The 18,558-nt window shown below is 36.8% G+C and overlaps 1 protein-coding gene across 3 annotated transcripts in view; it reads left to right on the top strand.

Moving 5' to 3' along the window:
- The window catches only part of RORB (RAR related orphan receptor B), a 140,214-nt gene that overhangs the window by 91,124 nt on the left and 30,532 nt on the right, over positions 1-18,558 (top strand). For 2 of the 3 annotated variants that reach the window (XM_050329315.1, XM_050329316.1), the window contains exons 2-4: positions 6,689-6,774; positions 11,202-11,332; positions 14,267-14,668. In XM_050329315.1, coding sequence (XP_050185272.1) covers positions 6,746-6,774; positions 11,202-11,332; positions 14,267-14,668 — 562 coding nt within the window. In that variant the 5' untranslated portion in view covers positions 6,689-6,745. Of the gene's footprint in view, positions 1-6,688; positions 6,775-11,190; positions 11,333-14,266; positions 14,669-18,558 lie in introns of all 3 variants that reach the window. The other variant, XM_050329313.1, reaches the window with a different exon arrangement.

Raw genomic sequence — 18,558 nt, forward strand, 5'->3', positions numbered from 1 at the left:
GTGCTAGGCTACCTTTTGTGATTAATTTTCAGAATTGGATGAATGAAATCTCCCAAGACTAAATTTACTAAAATGTAGTAATTGTGATATTTGCTTGCTACAATAAGTGATGAAAATTCATGCTGTGGATGTAATATTTGGGAGAAGCTGAGGATAATTAACAGCCATCCCACATAATTGTGCTGTTTCTTATACCTCTCCATCTCAGGTGTTGGTGCAGCCTTTATCATCTCTTTGTAGCAAGTGCTTGAGAAGCTGTTCGAAAATAAACATTTGTAGAAGGGGAATTAAATAGGATTATACTTAAAGCCTCTGTTTCCAGAGGCTGGCTTCAGGCTCAGTTCAGTGACAACTATATCATGAATATTCAAATTCATCCATGTCAGCTGGTTCTGTAAGGAGTCCTGAACAGTGCAACAGTCCTCATTTCCCTTGAAAATTTTGCATGGCATAGAATTCTGGGTTTGAGTGTTACTGGAAGTACAGGAATCTGTGGACATTCAAACAAAAGCATGCAGGTAGGGTGGGAGGAAAAGAAGGATACAAAAGATTGTCAGTGTGCTGCAGCTCCAGTCCGATAACAAAGAGCTGGAGAAGAGGGTGTTGCCACAGATAGAGCTAAGAATAACCACTACACCTTCCTTCCACTGCAAGATGAAGTTTTAAGTTCATTTCCATCCCACTCCAGCAAGCAATAACACTTGTCTGGGTAAGGGGAAAGATAAGGTCATGTTGATCCCACAACCTTGTAAACAGGAGGTCTTCACAGCACGTTTCTGTCACATCTTTCTCTGTGCTGCTTGGCTTTGTAACTATACAGCAAAAATCTGTGCATATCTAACATAAAGAGTTACCGCTAAGTGTACTATAAGAGTATCACTAAGAGTACTCTATGACCATTTCAGCCAGCTTCAACAGGCAAAATGGACTGGAAATATTTATCCTGGTATCTGAGCTTTTCCTTTGCCAAGTTCATTAGTTCATTTATCCAGAAGGGAAAAAAAAAAAATAGCTCTCTGAGTAAGTACGATTTGTCCTGCTAAATGCCTGATATATAGTAAAACATTTGAAATGAAACATCCACAAATTATGACAAACAGTTTGGCAGGGTAAATACTAATTCTCATAGGAAAGACCTTTGCATATGTAGTGTATTTTCTATATAGGCCGCTATTTTTTGACCAAGTGCACTTTTACTCTTCAGAGAGTTGCACAGAAAACATGGTCATCACTACTCAGCCATCCTGACCTTATATAAACACTAGCTAAAGCTGCTAGAGATTATTTGCTGAACAATGGATCTGATGAGCTCAAATATAAGATAACTTCAGTAGTATATTTGGGATTACCATAATAATCTCTTTAGGGAAAGTGTGCAGTATCAGCAGCTTGTGTCTTTGAGGGAAGTAGGAACTGGACAGCATTTATTATATACTTTCTCTGTATATTCCATTTATATTATAATTTTTATTATAATATTTCCCTGTGAATAGGACAAGTTTCTGAGCTCTTTGTGGGGCCCAGGACAGGGCCTTGATAATTTTATTAAATAACTCTGTTTTAATTCACCTAATGAGCCCAAATCATCAGACCAACATGTTTTTGACGTATCATAACTTGTTTTACTATAGCACCATCCTTTGAAGTTGCACACATAATTTCCATTAATTTGAATTACCAGGGAAAAGTATTCATAGATTAATGTGGAGAAGCCCATGATGAGAGACAATGAAAATATTTCTATACAAATTTACAGAGTGCTAGGTGAGCTGTCAAAGTTTACTGATCCTTTGACACTTCCTGATCTCTTTGAGCACAGCCTTTCAGGGATAAAGATTTGAGCCGTAGCTTCTGACAAGGGGACCTGAGTTCTGTCTTTTTCGGATCTGGACAGTGGGCTGTACTTTGTGTTAGTCATCACTACCCAGCAGAGGATACAGGTAGTTCTGTTTCTCTTCTGCTGCCTTCCTTGCCTGTGAGCCATCCCCAAAAAAGTCCAGGACAGCCTTAAACACTTGTGCTTCTAATGCACTTCAGCCACTCTGCCTTGTCCAAGTTAAAGAAACAAACAAGCCACTAGGTAGCAATTTCTACACCTTTGGCAGGTTCCTAACCTTTCAGTGTTTCATTTAGTGCTGTGCTGACATTCTTGGCAAAAAAGCTACACAATATTTGCCTGGAGTCCAGGAAACTGCACCACCAGCACTGTCTTGTAATAACCCTGTGAAAATCCAGATTTTCTATTAATTCACAAGTGGTTTTAATAAATTGAAATCATCAGTTCCACAGAAAATAAAAAAATACTTATGATCCAAAATATATCCTTATCTTACTGCTCTTCAGACTCCTGTGGTTCTTTTGCTCACAGCTACCTTTTCTTCATGGAGAATCATCCAGCCTTGCAAATCTTGCAGCTTTTCTAATTGATTAGTATAGTGAAATTCATCTTGGAGCAATTATCTCTAACTTGTTTTAAGCTTGAAGTCCTTTGCTTCTATCTAAAATGTGATAGAAAAGCTAGGGGTCCAAAAGCATTTATTTTAAAACTAATGTATCCCTTGGTTTAATAAAAGATATTACATCTATCTGAAAATCTGATCTATATTCTTGGCCCATCACAAGCATAACAACTTTTTACTTTTCATAAATTGTTAAATAACGCTAGTCCATTAATTCATTGTAGTTACACTTTGGAAAGGAAAGAAACAATATTTGAAAGAACATTTTTTTCTTATTTTGGTTCCTGTTGTGATGGGAAAAGATTGTTATACTGTGCTCATTTTTTTCCTTATAATTTCACCTTCTCTGTAAGGGGAAGTAATCTGTGTATACCATTCTTTCCAGACTTGTTCCAAAACTACTGTGTAACAATAAGATACAAAAAGGTCTGATCATATGAGCAATTAGGAGAATACCTTTAGCTCATGCGAGATAACTTCAAAGTCTGTATCTACAGTGCAGAGATAAGCATATTTCTTGGTATGCAAAAAGGCTAATAGCATGTAATTTTACAGACATTGTCATGCATATTTCTAGGTTTTTATCTTTTAGTAAATTTTAAATGCACACAATAAGGATGCACAGAGTAACTACATAAAGACTTTTCATGAAAAAACGTCAGGTTTTAAAATGTTCCTTTCCAATAGCCTTTAGAATAGCTGTGCAATCAAAGGCAGAGTTGATCTGTAAGAAGTATAAATATACAATTCAGCTTTTTCTTGATTTTGTGGTTTGGGTTTTTTTTGTTTTATGGGGTGGGTGTTTGGTTTGGTTTTGGGTTTGGTTTGTTTATTTTTCCTCCACTGGAAAATCATAGAAGAGGAAGGAGAAAAGAAAAATATCACCAAATAACCTTCCAAGCGACATTGATTATAAACTAAAAAAAGTTCTAATAAGAGTGTAAGACAATTGCATATATTTATGGAAAAAACATTCTTTTTTAACACTAATCTGTCCCACTTCTATTTTGAGCCATGATCTATCAGATTTCTCAATATCCAGTATCACTTACCTTGAAATTTATGACAGGTTTTTACATATCCTGTACAGGTCACATCTAATATGCTTGACCAATGAGATATAAAGATATACAGAACTTCTCCTTGAGAATTTGTACGTCTCTACTCATGAGATGTAGAACTGACATATTTGGGAATCATCAACTTTGCTGTACATGCAGAGAGTCTTTTTGCTCTAACGAAGTCTAGGTCCAGACTCACTGTCAGAGTTTAATGTATCACTATCCAAAAGTGCTAAGATTTTATGAAAACATTACTTTTCTGGGAGAATTGCACCATATTTGCTTACTCTGATGGCTCATTTGAGGTATAACTGACAGCAAATGTATCTACAGACACACTAATTAACATTAAGTGGCATTAATTAACTTGAAGAGATATTACTAACAGTATACATCTCACTGCATGACATTTGACAGTTCAGAATTTCAAATTTCAATTTGACATTTCAAATTCAGAAAATTAACAGTAACAGATTCAGTTTCAGATTCATTCCTAATTTCACCAATGTAACAACTTTTGTAACCTGATTATTTTCCTCCTTTTAGGATAATCAACTTTTTACCCATGTGTAAGCTTTTTGCTGGTAAAAAAAAAAAAAAAAAAGAAAAAAAGAAAAAAATCTCAGTGTACTTTTATTTCTCTTGGGGCAGCATTTGAGAGAATAGCTAATGCTTGTTTTGAAGATGTTTTTAATTACATGTGTGTTCTTATCCAAGTTTTCATTTCAAATATATGAGAAGACCTTGTATTTGCTTCCTTGATAGAATTCCACTCTACTTCTTGTTATTCTGAGAGAGTGAATTAGGTTCCAGGTGGGACTCCTGTCATCTGCCGATTATCATTATCGATCATATAGAATTAATCAATTTCCATTGTAGCATTATAATTTGTAGAGTGTGATGTGAAACTGGAGGCAGTTTGCACCCTTAAAGAACTTTCAACTTAAGTGTAAAATAAGAGATGAATACTGCAGGGAGATGACCCTGTGATGCTGAGGAAAGAAGCTACATCTGTTGATAGGGAGCAATCACAATGTGGCATATTTACAAATATTATAAATGTTTTGTTAAACATCAGGGATGGTGGTTTTGGAGGCTCCTGTCTCACATCTTAATGTGCTTATTGAACAAAGAGACTCAAGTTGAGTCTGACTTGAAAAGAGGCAGACCTTCAAAGTGGAGCTAAGTAGTTTTGCACTTATTCGTTGCTCATGTTTAATACATTCAGAGAAAATAATTTCTATTCCTGTGCTTCTGAAAGTTATCATTGTGGCAACTCCGCTATTGTTCATTCATTACTATTTTGCCTCAATATTCAGAAGTGGTACTTAGTCAATGCATTTTATATTTGTAAGAAATTCAGAAGAAAGCTGCTTACTTTATAATAGCTATAAAGGAAGTTGGAAATATCAGTTGCTAAACTGTTGGTGTAATAGGTGAAAGAAATAAGAAAAACAACATAAATTTGCAGGTGGATAAACTAAGATGGAATGTTCAAAAGTTGTAGTAGCTTCTGAGAATGATTAAATCTGCAAAAGAAACATGGTACATTCTGTGTAATTACAGTGTCTCAAGAGGCTTCTGGGAATACAACTGCTTCATTTTTTTATCTGGCATTTAAAATCAATGATTCAACATTTCTGTTACAAATCTCAAAATTGTTCTGCTGCTCTGTGAACAAAAAGAAATGGTTACGAGACAGTAGGAAAGTATACTTTTCCAAACTTACTCAAATGCTTTCTGTGTTCTAAAGATGCTGTCTTTTCTGTGAGCAATAGTAGCAATTTCCCAGACACCCTTTAGTTACTAATTTATAGAATAGTTATTTGTGAATAAAGGTTTGAATTAACTGATGATTTTCAAGTCTAAAGCATTTGTTACTTATCAGTTGAAACCCAGAGCTTTAGCGTTTAGGGACATGATCCACAAATAGTTACCATGAATGTAGAGCTTATAATTGCAAGTCATGTATGAAATTATTGATTGCTTACATTGCTAAATGCAATGAGTGTCACAGGATTGATTCTTCTCTCTGTTCCCATCAGAGTTACAAGTGGTATATGCAAGTCACATTAAAAGTACCTTCATATTTTTGTTGTGTTTTGTCTTGTCTTGTTTTGCCTCAAGATTTCCTCACATTCTCACTGCAGTTCTGCCTCTGACATTGACATGTCTTTGAAACTTGTCAACATAAAGCAGCACATGGTCCCAGAGCTAAGCCTTTCTCCTTCCCCCAGACTCTCAAGCAGAGATCTGTGAGCAGTTACCCAAACTAGCCTCTCAAAACATCAGTGCCTGGAGGCATATGTTTAAATATTTTTATTATCTCAGTGGGGATAAGGTATAGGAATTTTTGAGCAGAATCAACCTGGCAGCATTTCCAAAGAACTGCAGATGCTTCTTTGTAAGGAATTCCCTCAATAAGGGATTAGGAACAATTTGAAAAGTGGTTTGCTTGCCTAAACCTTTCCTAAAAATGTGCTTGATCAGAAACAGCATCTCAGGAAACAGAGCTCATGGTCATGAACTAAAGTCTCTTTAGCCATCCATGAAAGTTCCTTGTCCCTGGGTTATTTTGGGATATGCTGTTCTGAGGGAATAGTTGCTTGACTTTCCAAAGTGGAGGGCCTGCTAGCGTTCACCTTGTGCAGTTTATTTTAGTACCATCTCTGACAGTGGTATTAGTATCTTTGTGTCTTGAAGCCGTAATCTGAAGGATGTGAAAATTTCATCAATTCTACTTTTTTGAAAAATGCATCAAAATATGCCATGTAATTCTACCTCATCAAAATGGAAATGTGTAAGAAAGGAAAATCTAGATTATTATTCAGGATGTCTAATGACTGTCATTAGCAATAATGATTACAAAATTAATTAGTATTAGAATTTTTTTTAAAAAGAGAATATAAGAAAAACCTTACTAATTGTGAGACATCTTAAACTTTTGAAGTTTTGTGGGATATGACAGAAACTACATAATGTGAAGCATTTAAAATTTGCCACACCAAAACATTCAGAAACACACATACAATAGAAAGTAGTTTTATATTGTTCAGGGTTGACCTGGTAATCTACTCTTTAGCTCTAGTTTTCAAGATCTTCATTTGAGAAAAAAAGAAATTAAATAGAGTTATATACTCAAAATATTTGTCTTGTTTTCTCTTTCAGCACAAATTGAAGTGATACCATGCAAAATCTGTGGTGATAAATCCTCTGGAATACACTATGGAGTCATCACATGTGAAGGCTGCAAGGTATGAGATTTTAATACAGCATAGTCATCAGCATCTGCATTAGCCTCAGGAATCTCTGTACAATAATACACTCTTACATGCTTTCAAGCAAGTGGTGCCAAAGACTGTAAAGCCTACTGCTGATAGAGACGCATTTCATGCCTAGTTTCACTAGATGCTTTCTTTTTTATCAGACAGACATTAGAGCTACCTCCTTGTTTGAAACATGAATTAACTACATCTGATGCAGTGTAAGTGCTGATACCAAGGCTGGCAACTACAGATCATACCTATTCTAACTGAAATCAGCTTGAGAGATGGATTTCTTATCTTCTTTCCTATACAACCCATGTAGCGTTAAAGTTGGCACGTTATTTCCCGTCAACATCTTAAGAACTTACAGGTGTGAGTTTGGTCCTGTTTTATCCCCTTTGCATCCCTTGCAAACCAAATTGCAGTCCCCAAAAGTCAAAATGCTTTATATTATGAGCAGTGTAAAAGGACCCTTGGTCTTCTCCTGCATATGCTTTAGTGCAGGGCAATGGTTGGAAATTGGAGATTTAAAAAAAAAGATGGGGATGCATAAAACTGTTCCATGCTGCTTAATCATATTAACATATTATCTCAGTCACTAGATCAAATACCACAAATCAGATCACAAGCCAAGAGAAAAAAGGCTTCAGTTTTCAACTTTAAAAATACTCTGTGATTTTGTTATCAAAGGAATTATATTATTATTCATGGAAAACCAGAATTTCATACTACATGTTAGTATTTCAGTTTTGATTGTAAATATGAAATTGCAAAGATAATGAGGCAACATCTCTGATTTCTTCTATGTGGAAACACACAAACTGGGACACTTGAAAAGGAGTGTCTACTAGTAGAGTGAAATACCAAGTCTGTACTTACTTAATGCTTTACAAAATTCTAAAACATCTGAAAAATCTGAAAATTTTGGTGCTCCCACTCATTTGCAAAAGATATATTTTAGTGCCAACACATTGAGAAGCAATAAATTGGTAAAGTTCAGGTTTCTTTCAGGAACATTAACAATTGTAAGCAGAACAATTTGCAGTGTGTCGCTGTCTTATTGTGACATTAGACTAGGAATAAGCATCTTATTGTTATGATAACGTAACAGGATTAAACTAATTGATCTGATACTGCAAAACTGGCACAAAAGCTACAGAAGAAAATTGTTTCAAGCAGAAAAGGAACATCTCTCAGTACTCATTGCCCACAGAGCAGTTAGGGGTATAGTCTTCTGTAGAAGTAATTGGGGTTAATGTTGGCCCTTGTGTGTGCCTCAAGAGGAGATGATACCACTCAGCTCTGTGAGTAGAATGCTTATTGAGATAAAGAGCTTCTCTTCCACTTATGACAGTTTTAACCCTATTGGTTTTGTGCCAGTTTTGCAGTATCAGATCAATTAGTCTAATCTTGTTTTGTGAGCCTGTGTGAAAAAAAGATGTCAGTTTTCACCTCAGTTCCACTGGGAGACATCTCAGACTGTCAGAGCTCCCTGTTAAGGTAAGCACTGTTTCAGGAAGTGCAGCTCTGCTCTTCATTTAAATGCTTAGCATTTAAGAAACCTTCACTTAGCCCACATAGTAATAACTGGTCATTTCTGACTCCTTTTGTCTGAATATGTTAGAAATCTGACATAATTAAGAATGGAGGCCATATGTGGAAGAAAGAGGCTAGAATCACTCCAGAAGCATGCGCACAGGTTGAGCCACGCACCTGATAGCCTCAGCATTTCAGGACACAGCATCCAAGAATTACACTGCCAGTGGCGGTGGTACAAATTTCAAGGAACAGGAAATGCTTGAACTCTGTGTCCCTACATTAGCTATGGTGCTGCAAATCCATATTATAAGTTCTTAAGGATCATCATAAATATTACTGTTGTTTTGCGTACATGCCTGCATATGCTGAATAACCTGCTGGACCCAGTTAGGAAAATTGTGTCTCTGCCAATATCCTTACTGAAATTGTAAAACCTGAAGATAAATTTCCATCCCATCTGTTTCCGTGGCTGTTTCTTTGCTGAGAAGCCTTTTACCCTCTCTTTTGCCTACCCCCAGAGCAAAGTACTTGCTACCATTGTTTTGTCATGATTTAGAAGGCAGTTCACATGGCCATTTCCTTTCTCAGACTGACTGTGGGTGGTGGATGAAGTGATTTGTTCAAGATGCAGAAGGAGTTGTTGTCAGTGTTGGGAACACTGGGAAATCTGTCTTTAACTCTTTAGCTCCTCAGTAATGAGCTGCCTCTTTTTTCAGGCAAAATTAAATTATTCTGAGTAAATATAGCCAATGCTATATAAAGATTCCATAAAATTGAAATGAAAGGATTATCTCTATAAGAGAACATTTAGATCTTATACTGGAGAAAAAGAGCACAAAATTCTCCTCAGAAAAATTAATTATCTGCTGTAAATTAATTTTGTTAACCCTTGATACATAATGTGGTCCTTTTTTCTTAAGAGGAGCAAGGAAGAAACAAACAGATTCTTCTGAGATGAGATCAACCTTAATGGGAACAAAAAGCACTTCAGAATAAGGCACAGTCAATGCTAAATGGTTGTGTGGGGGTTTTTACCATCTTTTATTTAATTTGTTTTCTCAAATCCATATTGACATAGATGCTGCTAAAATCTGAACCTTTGAAGCAGAATACCCTTTACAAATCAAAACTAAAATTGGCTGTAAAGTTCAGCAAAGAGAGTAAAAATATCTGGTATTAGCATCCATTTAACCTGAAATTAAACACACCTCCACAGTTTCAGGAAAGTTTTGGTCAGCTAGGCTAGAGCAGTTCCCACCAGATTTTTTCTGAGAGTTCACCTAAAGGACATCCATATTCTCAAAAGTGCAAATCATAAAACTTATTTAGATTTCAGATATACTGTAATCACTGGTAAAACAAGCTCTGTTCAGTTCAAGTGAGCCTCCTTATGCTTGACTTCAAGAACTAGTGCTGCCAGTGTTCTTAGTGAAACACAGTGCCTGTCGCCTGTTGCTACTGACACACTATAACACACTCATTTGGTTCTCCAGGACTTGAATGAGAATTCAGGGATAACCTTTAGCAAGTAAATCGAGTCCTGACATCTCTGCTATCACTCAGTATTATCATCCGTCACTCTGTACGGAGATACACTGTTTTTTTCTGGTAAACAAAGCCAGCAGTTGCTTTCTGTCCTTCAGCCCAGAAGGACACAACCACTTGAGTATCACTTCCAATGACTGGTGTAACTCCAGTAATGATGTTACTGTTCTTTTAGTCCTCATAATCTCCTGCAGTGGCTAGGCTGTCCTTCAGCTTTCCCACCACACACCCTGCAACTGTTTGCATCTAAAGGTGCCAAACTTGTCAAGGAACTTTTCTTTGATTTTTTTCTGTCTGGACTTACACCTCCTCCTGACCTTTTTTTTATTATTAATTATTTATTTATTTATAAATATATTTATTTATTTTGGGTTTTCCTCACCCCCTGGTTTCATTCCTCTTGTCACCTCTGCTGTTTCGTGTGCCTTCTACCATAACAATGTCTTTCAGCACAGCTTGTGGCACAGCTTCTAGCAGCTGGGAGCTCATAAGGACTTGGGTATATATACTTTCCCTCTAGCCCTCAGATCTCTAGCCAAATAGCCCGCAGCTAGCCAGAAAAACCTTCTAGGAGATAGAATAACCACACATTTTTACACAGATAAAATGGATAATGCTATATTCTATTGAAATGGAAAGTGTCCTTACTTTCTCATGGTAGTATCTAAAGGTGTTGCTTTCTCCTTTGTGTGTTGTCTTTACTTGATACAGTCATTATATCCTAGTGCTTTTGTGAAGCTTGAATTTGAATTACTTTTCATTCTTGAAGCGTTTAGCCCCTCCAGATCAGATCAACACTTGCCAGGTTAAATTGAAGAACAGACTTCAGCTTCTAATGCTATGTGTACCCAGTGACAGTTATGATCAGTCTCTTCATTAAAAGAAGAAAATAGTAAAAACAAGTACTTTTAATTCACCTCTTTACAAATGCTGACAAGCTTTTCTTCTATTAGGAGCAAGGGTTAAATGGTACATGATCAGTATTGCACAATAAAAATGCATTCTGTAACATTATTTGTTTGAGTTTTAAAACAGTAGAATTACATTCTTTACAGAATAAGCACAATTCTACTTATAAGTGAATGTTATTTAATTTCACTGTGCAAGGCCACCATACCTTCAAAGCCACAGCATGAGTAGCATTGCACTAAATAAAGAGTTTATTGTAGTAATTTTCACGGTTCTCTGTGTGTGTGTGTGTGTGTGTGTGTGTGTGAGTGAGTGTGTGTGTGTGTGTTTGTCTGTCTGTGTCTGTGAGGGAGGGTGTGTGCACATTCACATATATGCTCATGGTAATAGTTGGTCTCTCCTTTCTCAAAGGGATTCTTTAGGAGGAGTCAGCAGAACAATGCATCCTACTCCTGCCCAAGACAGAGAAACTGTTTAATTGACAGAACCAACAGAAATCGTTGCCAACACTGCCGACTGCAGAAATGCCTTGCCCTGGGAATGTCTCGAGATGGTAAGGAGTAAAATTTGTGCTTCATACCTAAGCCCTTTGAAACTTTTCTTCAATTCTGACTTACTTAAATTCCCTGTAGATTTCTGCAAAAAGAGAGAGGAGAAGCTTCTTGCTTTGTAGTGCATGCACTGTGAGACAATCTTTTCCATTTGGTTAGCAAAAGAGGCTAATTTCATGGAAAGGGCAGGGAAATAACAAAATGGAGAGTAGTATTATTTTAAAACAGAAAGAATCAGAAGTTAAATGTGTGATTCTGATCAAAAGCACAAAGCACTGATAAGTCACCGCTGGAGAGGTGGGTTTGTATTAAGCATTATATTAAACATTAACTTTTTTTTTAACATTAAATATTGATGTGTGAAAGCTTCCCTTTCCTTGAGATCTCTAAAGGTCTGTGACAGTAACTAGGCAGTTAAACAGAAAATTGCATGTTGATAGCAATAGAGCTTTCTGTTGGTTTTATTCAGAGCACTTAATCAAATATTTTGGAGTGGGAAAAAAAACCCCAAACGTTTCTTTTACCTGCACACTGCCTCCTGTCCCTGTCTGGGTCTATAAGGGAAACATTTACTAATTAAGTGCTGAAAATGGACCCTTTGCCAGAGGAAAGCTCAACAGTGTATCCCATCTCAGTATCCTGTTCTTGAAGAGCTCTGGTCCACCTTCAAACTGTGGTGTGATGAGCCAAGATTGCATCTGAGAATGTGCATCACAACAAAGCTGCAGGTAGTGGGAGGCTTTGGCAAGGCTGCCCACAGTTGACTTCCCCCAGCCACCACTCCTCATGCAGGGGGTTTCCAGCTTACAAGCACATTTTAAAGAGTCAGAAAGTATAAGAAGAAAATGTTCTCTTTTTTGAAGGCAGGTTATAATAATTTCATTTGCCTGGAAGCATTTTTCTTTCTTTAAAAGTTTACACAAAATGTGTATTTTAAAGTTACCGGTCACTGATGGACAAGTTACTTAAAGAGCTATTTCTTTAGATGATTCACAGATTATAAACTTGTTTTAAATTTGGACTGTATTAGGTCTTCTTTTACCAAGTGTGTCTCAAGTCTCACTGAAATGACTTGCTCTCCAGTCTCACAAATTGGGGAGGAGCCATGCAGTCTGGCTTTTAATCCATTAATTCTTTTTGGTCCTAGCATCCAATTTACTTGACACCTTAGCTCCTAATTCTTCACAGTAATTAAAGTAGTAACATTTCAGTAATTTAAGAGCACATGATTTCCTCCTAGAAGTATTATCTTCCAGTGATTTAAGGTATTACAAGAGCATTTTAGTGTGACAGACAGCACTGTCTTCTCAAGAGTAATTTGGGGATCACTGCATACAGACAAGTGATTAGTCCAAAAGCATCACTTTATTCTCAAGTAGTTTATGTATGGGTGTTTAAAATTAACAATATTAATAGCTTTTGCAAATTTAAAATAGAATTTTTTAACAGAAAAACTGAATGTGATTTTTACCTCTTAGACATATGTAATAGATTCATTTTTATAGTGCAAAGGCAGGATGCTAATTGACAGTAGCTGGAAAATCCAATTAATGAATATATAATCAGGATAAACAGTATTTGTTTTTATTACCAAGGCCCTAAATTTGAAGAAAATACACAATTACATTATTCAAAATACAGTCATTTTATATGTCCATACAGATATACAGTGCACGATGGACCGATTGCAGGAGCAGGCTGAGTTCATGTGAGGAGGCTTGCAGCCTGAGTGAAGGACTGCCGGTAAACTGAAGTTGGCAATAAGAAACAATTTTTACACCCTCTTGGTGTAAGAAAAAGTGAAAAGAAAGGGAAGAGTCTGCCATCTTCTTGTTCTGGCACTGTATTTTCATACTCCTGTGCTAGTAAATGTGGGGATTCTGAAATGACCCCATTTTGAGATGGACTGGAAATACACATTGTGAAAACACACCTCATAATAAGTAGAAATATGTGTTTTCAGAGCAATGTCCTTTTACCTGTGTTGTGACTAATTCTGCTGAATGTGTCCCTCATTTGTTTTAGAGCACAGTGAACAACTACCTTTGCTCTAAGATCCCAAGATCTAGCCCAGTAGAAGATCAGAATTTATAGACTCATGGTGCGGTGGGGAGTGGGTGGAGAGATAGTCAGCTATAATCTACTATATATGTAGGCTGTGTCTTTACTCCTTCTAGTTCCATAGCAGTTAGCCTGTAATTTTTGAAAATTTCGGTCTCAGTGTAATGAACCCTGCTTCTGTGGAAAGTGGTTTGCCCTCTAATGTTTTCCTCCCTTTCTCATTGGAAGTAGTGCATGGGTTTGTGCATGGAGATTATGTAAATTGATTGTGTAAATCCCTAAGATTTCCTCTGTGGAAAAGCTAACATTCTGTTATTCTGTTACTTTCCTCTAGGTTCTAACTCTAACCTGTAAGATTATTTTTTTTAAGTGTGAAGATAACACCCCATTCTAAGGATGTGATAATAAGGCTTTAAGGCTCGTTTTCATCCAGAGTACTAATCTTGTTAGTGTACTGTTTTAAAGGTTTGTGAAAAGTTAGTAAATCACATGGGATATTAATCTACATGCTATTAATTCCATACAGCTCTGAGTTGTTGTTCCATGGAAACAAAGATATAAAAGGATGCAGTTTTTTAACATTCACAGTGAGAAGTAAGTTGCTTGACTGAGGCCCTCCTGTCAAATAAGAGTCATTGTCAGTTTGTAAGTTCAAGCACTTAATACTGTTTCCTTTATGAGACACATATGGTGTAAAGCTTTGCATCCTTTCTTATTTCCACAGAAAAAGATGTTTCCACAGCAAAATTAACCCTGCAAGTAAATATGTAAAGAGTGAGGGGGTTGAGGGCAATCAAGAAAAAATTTGAGCTTTACTTTTCAGCTGTGAAATCGTGCCTTGCTTTTCAACTGTGAAATTGTACTTTGCTTTTCAGCTGTGAAATTTGGAAGAATGTCCAAAAAGCAGAGGGATAGCTTGTATGCTGAAGTGCAGAAGCACCAGCAGCGACTACAGGAACAGCGGCAGCAGCAGAGTGGTGAGGCAGAAGCCCTTGCCAGGGTTTACAGCAACGGCATCAGCAATGGCTTGAGCAACCTGAATAACGACACTGGCAGCACCTACTCAAATGGGCACGTCATTGATCTGCCGAAGTCTGAGGGTTATTATAATGTGGATTCTACCCAGCCCTCCCCAGACCAGTCTGGCTTAGACATGACTGGAATCAAACAGATAAAGCAGGAACCTCTCTATGACCTCACCTCGGTACCAAACTTGTTTACCTACAGCTCTTTCAACAACGGGCAATTAGCACCAGGAATATCCATGAGTGAAATAGGTAAGGAAATTTCTATTCCTGTAGTGCAATGTGTACATATAAGCTAAGCTCCAATGCTGTCTTTACCGAAATGTTATATAGCCATTCCATACACAGGCACACAATAATTATATGTTCACACGTGCATGTATGCACACACACAAACAGAGAGTAAAGGAAAGAAAATCAGCCCGGCAGTAATTGACATAATATCAAGACAGCTCTGTTTTTACCAAAATCTGCAAAATATGCAGTTTCTTAAACCCAGCACTTCATGTTCTGTTTATGAAATAGAAGCATCAAAGCAGGTGACGAATCAATCATAACCAAGTGATAATTAGGAGTGGGGAGCTTGTTTTAAATGAGCTCATTACTAGCAGGGTTAAATGATCTCTTCAGCCAACCATCTGTATTCTTGTCAACACCCAGAATCCCCACGGCAGCTAATTCTGGGATATTTACTGTGAAAAAATACCAGCTTGCTACTTCTCGTGCATGGATGTCAATGCAGACCAAGTTTACTGAATTTGTGAAGTGTACAAACTCTGAATGTAGTTGCTTGGATACTCCTGCTCTGCCTGAATGCCTTGGAGAACCTGTCTCTTGATTTCATCTTTGAAAAGTGGCAGAGACCTCTCTGTGAGATGAGACTGAAAGGCAACAACTAACAGTGATTCTTCTCTAAGGAGGATTTCTGTTCACCTAATGCTTCTAACTGTACTTCTCCAAAGCCACTGGAAGAACTGCTTCTATTATAATGAAATAACATGAAAGAAGATTGGCATCCTAATTAGGTACCTCAACACTCAACAAGTGAAATATGCTGCACAGTTGTGGTTGAGAATATAATCAAAGGGTAACAATTTGTTAATGGAATTTAATTAAATAGAAAGAAGAAGAAGAAGAAGAAAATCGTATTCAAGAGCACTCTTAACAACCTAATTATTTTCACATCATAAAACCGCTCTATAGTTCTGGCCTAACCTTGCTGCCTCGTGGATGTACAAGTACATCTGTAAATTTATGTGTGTGCTCAGACCTACTGAGGACCCTGGAGATGTGGCCTCCACTCAATATAGATTGCAGTAATGATGTATGTAGTAGTTACTGTCTCATAAAAAAATGAAGGTGCAGCTAGAATCTGTAGTATGTTTTCTACCCATGGATGCTTATGTGTAGGAGGATATATAACGCATTGTGTGCTTTAGTTGCAAACTGTGCACTAGAAAGTTATGTTTTTCTGCCACTCTGTTTATCAGGACATGCTTTATTATCACATTTGGCCTAGGACTGTCCAGTGAAGTCCTACACCCATAGTGTAGGATCAGCGAGGAATGTCTGTGCCAGCTTCTCTCTCAGCTTTTGTGGGTGTATGAATATTACTTACATGTGGCTTGTGCACAACTTAGTCCTTAGGGAGGATAACAGTACTGCAAACCACCTGAGAGGCAATTTAAACCGTCCTTAAGAGCTGTTTCCCTGCATCCCCCATACCAAAGGGAAATGTTTCCAGAGACTCAGAGAAGGTCCAGAAATGTGACAGTTCTGATAGTCCATGGATTACAGTTTATACTCAGTTACAGAAATGAGTCCAAATATCCTTAGTGGCTAAAGGATCCCACTGAAGTCAATAAGTTTTTTTCACTCATGAAGCTTTAGAAAATCATTTAAATTTTATCTCTTGCTGGTTCTCTTAGAAATAACTTACCATTCTTAAATTTTCACTAAGTTTTTTGCTCTTCGAGCCCTAAACCGACTCCACATTTTCCAGTCTTTCATCCTGTGTGTTATCTAGCCAGTGATCACCTTCTCAAGCATGCAAGGCAGGGAAAAAAAAAGAGTACAGGGAGCAGGAGATAGGAAAGAGCTTGATTCTGAACTGACAGCAAAATTCAGATGCTCTGGAATTTACCTCTTTTCCTTTTGAAATTGAAACTGGGGATCCTAAATTGCTTGGATTTTACCCAAGTACTGCTATCTGTCATTTGTGGCACCTACAGCAGAGGGGTAAGGGTGACAGTGAGAGATAATGTGGTATAACGAATCAGCTGATACAACTGAAAAAAACGGAAGAGATATAGCATAAAATACTGCAATTAGTACACAGGCAAGTGATATTTTCAGTGTTTAAAAACAACCAGAAAGTACCTCAATGCTACAGCGGATTGTTGGACTATCTGTAAAGCTGAGTCTTGCCGTCAAAGTAGGAAAACTCTAAGCACTGGGATGCATTGATTTCATATTATAATGTTCTTTAATTTCACTGCAGAATTGTATCTTACTCCAGTAAGATTTGGAATAAACTCAACTCATGCTAAATAAAAGTTACTGCCTTAACTGTTAGAAGAAATCATAGAGAATATATAGGAGGTATAAAAGCTGTACTGTGCCTGATAGAAATTTCTTTGTACCATCATGCCTTGTGATACACTAAAACACTGAGTATCCCAGATCATGTTGGTTCTTTTCTGCACTGATTATTTTCTGGTTAATTTCCAGTCTTAGTTTTCTTCTGTCTTTAAATTCTTCAACTACAGATTATATATATATGTTTAAGCACAACCTCACTTGTCACTTGCCTGATCTTGAGTGCAACCATCCTAATTTTTCCCTCATAAATGAATGTGTGGGATTCCTTTCATCCTTGAGCTTCTAAAAGTTGCTGTAAGGTCTCCAAGGGACAGACTTCTTCACAGACAGCCCAGAGCAAAAGTAGCCTTTGCAGCTTCTGCATCTCATGTCAACCAATATCCAGTTCACATACTCCTTTGGTGTTAATGCTTAGCTTGTTTAAAACTCACTTCTCTGCAGTTTTTATTACGATATAATTGACTGCACATTTCCAAGTTTGAATCTCATTTTCTCTTATTTTTCTAACCTTTTCAATCCTGTTACAATGTGTCTCAGTCTTCACTGATGCTTTGTGACTTCTTTCAATTTAGAATTATCTCTTAATTTAATTAGCATGCTATGAACCTTCTCTTTCAGATTATTATGAAAATGTTAAATGCTTGTAAAACAAGTCCTAACAATGGTCCCTGCTGACTAAAAACTTGCTGCAATTGCATATATTACTTTAGTATTTATATTTGGCCTGCTATCAAGCAGTAAGTTCTCTGAAAAATCCAAGTAACAAGTCTTCCTTTCCCTGTCAGTTTGATTCAGTTATAAAAATAATATTTTCTAAGATACTCTATAACGTAATTTGCACATCACTTACATTCTTTTCTTCACATGTTAATTTTCTAGTTCCACCAAAAAGTAATCTAAATGGTTAGAGCTACTTTGATCTTTAACAGTTCTATGCTTTAATTTGAATGTGAAAGTGTTCTTTTTCCCAAATGTACATTCATCTACAGAAGACTTTGTAGTGGAAATGGAAATTGTTCAACTTAACAGTTTTGAAATTCAAAATTTTTTGCACAGCAACTGTTTCAACACATAGTATTAGAAAGGAACAGCAAGAAAAATATAGCTTATCTTGCACTGCATGCTTACTAGTATCTCTATATACTGTGCTAGCAAGTGGGGTTTCTGGAGGAGTAAGACATGCTGACAAGTTAAAGTTATATAGAGCTTTGTCACACATATTTAGCATACTTATATTCCTTCAAATGATTTAAATAGTTCTGGGTATAACTGCACATTATCTGATCACTGTAAGAAGCAGGATAGGAAATGTGTCCTATGGAAGAGAGTGTTAAATATAACAAAAAATTATTTTCAGACACAAATTTCTCATGTCAGAGCTTTTGATGGAGAAAAGTTGTAAAATCAGGTAGTTTCCCATTAGACTCAGCCCTAGTCAGTGTTCTACTTCCTGTTAGAAAAAGAAATTCAAAGCATAAAGAAATCAGTCCAAAGCTCATAAATAAACATACAGGATCAGAGCCTCAGCTTGGCATCAGCTG

The sequence above is a fragment of the Myiozetetes cayanensis genome, unplaced genomic scaffold (genome assembly GCF_022539395.1).
Source record: "Myiozetetes cayanensis isolate MyiCay16 unplaced genomic scaffold, myiCay2020 scf4, whole genome shotgun sequence".
Taxonomy (NCBI): domain Eukaryota; kingdom Metazoa; phylum Chordata; class Aves; order Passeriformes; family Tyrannidae; genus Myiozetetes; species Myiozetetes cayanensis.